We start from the raw sequence: 8,656 nt of genomic DNA on the forward strand, positions 1-8,656 counted from the left end.
TCAAGATTTAATAATCAATAACAAACCCATCAGTCGCTTATTATAGAAACAAGGTTGCAAGGTAAGGAAAAAACAAATCTAAATTCAATATCTATCCAAATATGCATAACTTCTAATAATCTTATCATATAACTTAAAAGAAGATAATTCTACTAACGATTTAAATTAAAACAAAGATAAAACTTAGACAGTTAAAATTATTAAAATATTCTAAAAATAGTTTTCTTGTCTTGTACAAGAGATGCAAATTTCAAAATGATCCCATATTTTGAGTAGAAATACTTCATCATATTGTCTAAAAATAAGGGTCCATTTCGGTGAAATAAAGTCAAAAGTTGAAATTGCTTGCGGATATCTAACTCTAAGAAGTTGATGGTCATTGTTGTAAAAGCTTTGGCTAGTTGATTGTCTCTACCCATAAGATGAATTAGTCAGCAAGCACTAAAAGTAAGCCATATGATTCAAGACCAATAGAAAGAGGATTGATGGTCCGTAACATTGTTGGATAATAAGAATTTTGGATGCTTCTCCTTGTAAAGGCTTCGACAGCTCCACGTCATTATTAGTAATAGATTCACAAAAGCTGAGAAGTGCTTACTCATTTACCACTATGGGGTTCCTACTGAAGGTGGCCAAGTGCATCACCTAATTGACCAATAAGGGAAGTGGTTGTTGATTGGCTATTATTGTAGTGAAGGGAGGATTAACGATAATTTTCTTCGCTACGAGTTCTAGGAAAGTATGTCACATTGCAATTATTGGAACAAATACAAGCATTTTATAGGATATGATTTAGGAAAATTATCGATGGACTTCCATCATAGTGATTGTTGAGCAATGAAAAAAGACCGGCAAAAGTTGGTCGAGCACGGTTGACAAAAAAGGTGCTTGAGTTTTGTCAGTCATCTTTTAGTAACTCACACGTCCTACATGCATAACTCTTGGATTCTAGCTCCATCAAGTGCCTAGCCTTTTGAATTTGTAAGGTTTCAAATCAAAACCCATTAGACTTTATTTATGGGCCCGAGGCCACCTTAAATTCCTCTAACCTATGAGATTAGAGATCAACATGATCTCATTTGAATTACACCTTATTCATATAGAAGGTGGCCAAATCTACACCCATAAGTCAAATAAAATAAATTTTCATATGCATCAATTGAATCATAAAAATCAGGAAACAACCATTCCATCAACAAACTCATCAATGCTCAGATCTCACTCAAATGAGAGGTCAATAAACAAGCAAAGGACAATATCCAATAGCATTAAAAAAAATCTAAAAATTTTCCTCAAACATCCACAAGCGATGCTAAATTCCACTAAACCACTAAAACTCATTAGAAAAACAGCCAATTTTTTTAAGAATCCATAAACGTTAAGTGACAGCAGATCACTCAAATGAATCTCTCAAAAAAGGCTACCTAAATTGCACTATCAAAATTTCAGTTTCACCTAGTATGGCCGTCATGGAAAAAACATTAAACAAAGAAAACAATACCAACTTCGCTATATGGTAGCTACAAATACAATAAGCAAGGAAACCCAAACAAGATGTGTCCACGAGCACAAATTTCAACATTTGTGCAGACAAAGAAAAGCTTACGGGAGGGGAAAAGGGTGGACGAGCAGAGAGATGCGAGGGTGATATTCCAGGAGAACTTGCTTCAGAGGAGGCCAAGTGTCTCTGCTATCGGGACATAAAGGATCGAAAAAAGATTCCACGATTATGCCGTCAGCGATCCCCCAGTTCTCGCCGTATGGAAAGCCATCGTACCTCGCAGGTATGGAACTCCAGGCTATAGAGACGCCCTGGAAGAAGAGGAGAACCGGAATTAGGAACGCCATAGGCGAGTGCCTCTGCATGAGTGAAGTCCTAAGACGAACAGTGGAGATCGGCACATAGACAAAGGGAATTGATGGATGAGCATCTTTGCACATAGGCCCTTAGAATTGTGATAAATTATGTTTTATCGTTGTTTCGTAGCAATTGCTCGATAGATACTTTCAATAAATGCATGAGAATTATGCAAATAACCCTAATATTTAATTCATTATTGGATATTTCAATCCTAAATGACGACTACCTGAAATTGGTAAATAGATAATGGCTTCTGATTCTATATAATATATTTGTCGTGCATTATACATTATAATCATGCATACTTTAAATAATATTTATTTGTTTTGTGGAATATAGTGTGATTTTCTAAGTTATTAATTGCTAATATATTTAACGTTTCTCAACCACATTAATTTCAATTTATCTAACTATTTTTTTTAATTTCAACTAACTATTTTTTTTAATTTCAATTTATCTAACTATTTTTTTTAATTTCATAAAATTATCCTCAACTAAATTTACATTAAATATCTTTATGGGAAGTTACAATTGTTTGAAGAAATTATTGTCAAGTTATTACAAAAGAAACAAGTGTTCAAAGAACTGTAATGACCGTTAAAAATTTATCTTATCTTCAAAAAGTTAGGACGTAGTTTTCTTACTGCCATCACATTTAGTCAAACCAAATTATAAATTGCAACTTCTCATCTAGTTTTTTTTGAAAAAAACATACAAAATATAGTTTTGATGAATACTTGAAATGCGGTATAATATCGTACCACTGTCTAAATGATGAGTGTCCATTTGAGCACAAGGGGTGTGTTGGTATGGGAAAAAAATTGCACGCGTAAGATGTATGCAGCGCTGCGTATGTCAGGGTTATACAGAGAGTACATGGGGTTATATTCACGTTATATCCTCTGTAACCTCCATGTAACATACATGTAACCTACCTGTACATTCTATTGAGATCTGAAACCTCCTAACATACATGTAACCTACCTGTACATTCTATTGAGTTCCACGGTCATGTTTTCATATATTTATAAGTTACAGATAGTTCCACGGTTATGTTTTCATATATTTATAAGTTACAGATATGTCACAAGAAGGTTAAAGAGGGTATAGCACATATTTAACCTCCTGTACCCTCTGTATAACCCTGAAATACACAATTTTTTTCTGTTGGTATGAATTGACTGTGGTGACAAAAAAAAAAAAAAAATTGTATAATATTTTTATAAAGAATTAACACTCAAAATAGTATTATTTACATAAAAGTTTGTTAAATTTTTATTTGAATATCAAAATTCATAATAAAATCTTAATTCATATTTTAAAATTTTAAAAATCCATAGTCATATTTTTTTTATTTTATTAAATCAGTGGCACGCATAGTTGAATGGGTTAGATGGTTCAAATTGCAATAAAAGAAAAGTTGGTGATAGTTTTATAAATAACAAAGTTACGAGTGTTATGAATGGAGTTATCCCAAATATCAATAATATTTAGCGGTTAGTACCTTCATTCAGCGAAACTTTACTTCCTGCTAAACTGGCTGAGAATCGCACCAAATCCCTTCACCGAAATTTAGCAAAATCCCAATCCTCTTCATCTCACCCAGATTCTGTGAAACGAAAACCCTAGGAAAAATCCAGGTAGGCCAATGGCGAGGGGTTTTCGTGGCATGAAAGATGACTTCATGGAGATAATCCATCATATCGTCGGGCTTTCCTGTTGCTCCTTCCCACATGACGACAATTACGATGGTCAGCTTCTTCCGCTCCCACAACCTACCGGGGGCGATTTCGTCTGCTTAGAGGCGAGTGAGGTGTTTTCCGCCTCTAATACGGAAGTTAGGGATGCTGTGGCGATGGAGGATGATCCCCGTTCTGCGCTTGCTGGTACGGGGGCTGTAGATGATGATGCATTCTTTGTGCTAAGTGGAGTATTTTTTGGTGTCTTCATTGAGAAATTGATTTGATTGGTTCTTTCTTATTATTGCTTGAATTCGATTGCTTTGTTTGTTGTACTTTTGTATTGTGGTTTCTTGTTGCTCGTGACATCACGAACGTTGTTTTATTGTGCAGGCAGACTTATTGGATGATCTACTTGATCGGTTTAGATATGTTTAGAAGTGAGAAAGCATAACGAGTTGTTTTGAAGTTTCTTTTCATATTTTGGAACGTTTCATAATTTATTTTGATATATTTATATTTTTATCGGTTTTATGTATTGGAGACAGAATAGGATTTGAATGTCATGACCTTCCAAATCAAGTCTAATTATCGAACAATGTCCATGGATGAACTGTCCGGTCGAATTGCTTCCTAGACGGCCCTATATCATCCGAACCAACCTTATCATGCTTGCTTTAAAAGGTAGTATATTTGGGCAACATGAGACTTGATGAAACTGTTTAGTCTTATCTCACGCAACAAATGCTAAGAGCAAATATTTAGCATTACAGTTTGCATTCAAGAGCAAATGCTTTTTATACAAACATACAAGCAAAAGTTTATAATCATAAAATGTTTGAAATGAAATTTTTGTGGATAAATAGAATCTCTAACCTTTTTTCATCAAGGGAAAACAAAAAAATTAAACTAATAAAAGGAGAATAAATCAACTGCATTTGAAATCTCTAATCTATAACCTTAAATATTCTAACAAAGAATTACCATTGAACAAATGAATGACAGGATCTGTTAAGAGAAAAATTAACCACAAATGTCTTAATAGATATTAAAATTTATTATAGCATAGACGAAAATATATAAAAATGAACATGAACAGTGGAATTGGTATAAACATTGATATATAATGATATAATAAGTGCCATCGTAACATCAAATTAAAATGATAGTACATATTATAAATAATAAAAAATGTCAGTCATTCTATAATAATTTGCTGAATAGCTTCATTCATAATCTTTAATGTAAAAGATAGTAGTCATTGCATTTGCATGCTAACAAAACTATTGACAATCGTATAATGCATATGTGTGTTTTGGTAGTGTTTGATGCATAGGTTTAGGAAAGATTTGATTATTTTGTTTTGAGATATGGTTGTTGTCATGTTAGGAATGATTTTCAAGAGCTTAGTTTGGAAGGAGATTATGAGGATTATTTTATTTCATTAAAGGAGATTATGTATATATTTTGGGGAAGATAAAACTGGAAAGAGTTTGAAGGTGACTGACTGAAAGCTTGGGGAAAAGGGAACAAGAAGGTTGCTGTGTTTTATCAGAGAAATCTAAGATTGTTTGAGCTGGCATAGGTGTCAAATAAAAATGTTTTGAAAATCGTACTGATAGTACGTGATGTTAGGAATCCCTTGTCCAGAATTTTAAATTTTGAGTTTATTTGATGAGGGAAAACAATCAAAACATAAAGGTTATGATACTATTACAATTAATTTATGCTTTTTAACATTCATGATTTTAGGACAATAATTTATAGAAGAGTTTGAATGTATGGGAGGACACACTTTTGGCAATGCATGGGATGATGTAGAGGCAGAAGGGGTGTACCTTGAAAGAAACTTCTTCCAAATTCACATTACGAAGCTTCAATATATCTATATCTTAATGTGTGATAATGCAGGTTGCATTAAATGCTAGTGATTGTTGATGATATTTGTGAACTTGAATGAATGCGCAACCTAGCCAAGAAGAAGGAAAAGAGGTTGAAAAGCCACGTAATCTAAAGGGTAGTGAGAAGGGGGAAATAATGTATACACAATCAATAGAATGAGGAAGGTGAAAGGATTCAAGAATCATGCTTTGATTTAAAGTTCAACTAATTAATAGAATCTCTTTATATAGAGAACAAAACTTTAACATAAAGGCCATACCATGACATTGGGACTACAAGAAAAAAGAATGACATAAACATAAATTAAATTGTATACAAATAAGTGTTGACCCGTTTAGTTCTTTATCATGACCCTTTTTAAGACTTGATCTGTACTATGCATATGATAACATGGCATGGTTAGCCGTCTTGTTTAAGCATGACAAGCCCTTGATTAAGATCGATCATATGTGATAACTTCGGTAAAAATCCACTCAACATGGAGTACCCAAATGAATTGGCCGCATCATCGTTGTTTAAGAACAGATTGATGGAGCACCTTAGGGATACCAAATAGTCATATTAGAATCAATTCTATAGCCCAAATAAGTCCTTGGTCTTCTTATCTAGTGCTTTTCTCAATTCAAATAAGGGAAGATGATCAAGCTTATTAGACGGTGAACAAGGTAGATGACAAGTTAGGCTATGGATTACAATAACTGTATTCCAAATTTATTGTAAATTAATGGAATTGATCATGAATTCCATTAATTTGCAATAAATTTGTTCAGAAGCGTGAGGAAGGTGAAACCCCCAATTTATTAGAAAAGAACAATTCAAATTCCTCACAATAATGCTGAATTTCCTGACTAGCCAGATTTTATTTATGCTTTTCTCAAAATTATAAAATAGGCCATCAACTCATTTGATTAATCCAAGTTTCTACCTGCTTAAAATTCAATACGATCTTCAATTAATCTTTGAGCCAAATTGGAAGATTTAATCTTCTCAGAAGTTTAACACGTAAAGAAGTCCTTTGCTGGTAATCCTGTTGTTTTATTTTTCATTGCCTCTTGTTTTTAAACTTGAATTATCTAGTATTTCTTTGACAGCTGGTCCTGCAACTGTATTTAGTATAGTTCAATTTTTCCTTGTTTTACTTGTGTTTTTTGTATTTTCAATGAGGATTTGAAGTCTTTGCCTTTTGATCCTTGCTTTGTTCTACGTACAATTAGTATTTTGTTTTAGTCCAAACTTGCCCTGACATCATATTCAGTTTAAGTGTTTTCTTTGGTTCAAAAAATGTCCTGAAAACATCAGATCTAGTAGAGGCGTATCTTTCATGTACTGCATGAAAATCATACCTTTAATTCATGAGCACCTTCATAGTTGTGTCTCTCTGAGTTTTAAAGTTTATGGAGTTGCGACCATTTACTTGCAAATTCTGAATTCTGTACGCTAAATACTACTGTGTATCGGAATATACTTATTAGGATATGTTTCCTATTCATAAGAGAAAAAGTTAACAAAACAGGGCAAAAATATGATTCCATCCGGAACCAAAAACAGCTAACAAACAACGAGTAAATTGCAATCAAGATGTAGAGAAATTCAAATGAGGGCTGCTTTTACTAATACCACTAAAAAAAGAAAAACGAGATACAACATTGATTTACTGTTTGAGAGGTAGATCGTCTATCTACAAATTCTAGACGTCGTTAGGAACACATTCCAAAAGAAAAAACTACTACAAACATAACATAAAAACAAACCCTATCTACTTTTTCCTCCTAAATACTCCAAGATTTTTTTCAAACTCTCCCCCCATATCCCCCTTGATTATCTTTCTCCTATACGTGAATATCGGCTTGGTGGGCCCCATCCGGGTGTTGGGATCGCTTGGCTTGGTCTGACCAGTCCAGACCGGTTCACCTGCAAGGATGACTCTCTCAAAGACAACAGGGTAGGGCTTCCCGTCCTTAGGAGTCACGTGCATATCAAAATACCACACCAAAAGCTAAACTTGCAAGGCACTGTTTGGTTGGAACTTAGATTTACATTAAATAGGATTTATCAAATCCGATAAATCCGGATTATCAAATCTAGTGTGTGACGGAGAAGCTCGCGGGCGACAATAGAGTAAATCCACATTCAGAGTCATATTTAGTAAATCCGGATTTACATTGTAAAAGAGATGGAATGCTAGAAAAAAAAAAGACAGAATGCGAGAAAATTCAATTTAATAGAGTTTTGAATTTAGTTTTTATTTTTTGGTGTGTGATTGCATTTAAGTTAAATTCATTGCTAAATCATATCAATTGTAGCTACCAAACACCGCCAAAGTCAAATATTGCATGATTGTGAATTAACAAGAATAGTGAATTTATTTGAGCACCACTACAAAAGTTTTTTTTTTTTTTAATGAAATGATTTCATATTTGAAATGGTAAGGATTATTTTTTGATGGGAAATATCGTGTTCCAGGCTTCCAAGCTTTCTTGGTCCTGCATTGCAGCAGTTTCGTGAACTTGCACTACATCGGAAATTTTTGCTATTATATAATTTCTAGAACTTTTGTGCCAAAAATATAGTTTAATATAGACGGTAACTTAGCATTGTTTTTTCTAATTTGAGTACACCCATTTATTTTCAAAGAATTCTAGCATTCCCTTTTGGCCGATGGGAAATATATCAACTATTCTCCATTGGTCATTTGAAGTATAGGCAACTTTTTTTTTTTGCCTCATCATCAGGACTAGTAAAGCTGAAAATATTTTTTAATGCTAAAATTCTAGGAACAGATTGACCTAAGTTGCCGTCTTGGACTTTTGAAAGGATAATCCAGTAGTAAGAGTTTGATTTTTCTGCACCAGGCACTCGCATCTATATCATGGCAAAAAAGATGAGCTTTCATTAAAATTGAGGAATTAGAACACCTTCTAGGATGGGGAAAGGAATTTCTAATTAAAAATAAAATGTATGAATGACCCACATGATTAATTTATTTTTCTTTATTTTTCTTTGACACGCTTCTGAGCTCTTTTTATGAGGGAATAGGTGACTTTGAGCGATGGTAACTATCATAAGCTTTGGCAGCCTTTCAGAACAAGTGGGAGTAGATTAATCATTTGGAATGCAAGAAATTAGCCTGTATGAAGGTATTTCTATTCCTTGTCTTAGCATGGGAACCTAAGTGACCTATGATGAAAAGTCTACTGCAGCCTTTGCTTTAAGG

The 8,656-nt window shown here is 33.6% G+C and overlaps 1 protein-coding gene across 1 annotated transcript in view; it reads right to left on the minus strand.

Moving 5' to 3' along the window:
* LOC110033475 overlaps positions 1-1,894 on the minus strand; it is a 6,164-nt gene extending 4,270 nt beyond the window's left edge. Inside the window, exon 1 of the mRNA XM_020737468.1 lies at positions 1,607-1,894. Coding sequence (XP_020593127.1) covers positions 1,607-1,866 — 260 coding nt within the window. The 5' untranslated portion in view covers positions 1,867-1,894. The remainder of the gene's footprint in view (positions 1-1,606) is intronic.
* Positions 1,895-8,656: the final 6,762 nt, after the last annotated feature.

This window comes from Phalaenopsis equestris, unplaced genomic scaffold (assembly GCF_001263595.1).
Source record: "Phalaenopsis equestris unplaced genomic scaffold, ASM126359v1 Scaffold001190, whole genome shotgun sequence".
NCBI classification, from domain to species: Eukaryota; Viridiplantae; Streptophyta; class Magnoliopsida; order Asparagales; family Orchidaceae; genus Phalaenopsis; species Phalaenopsis equestris.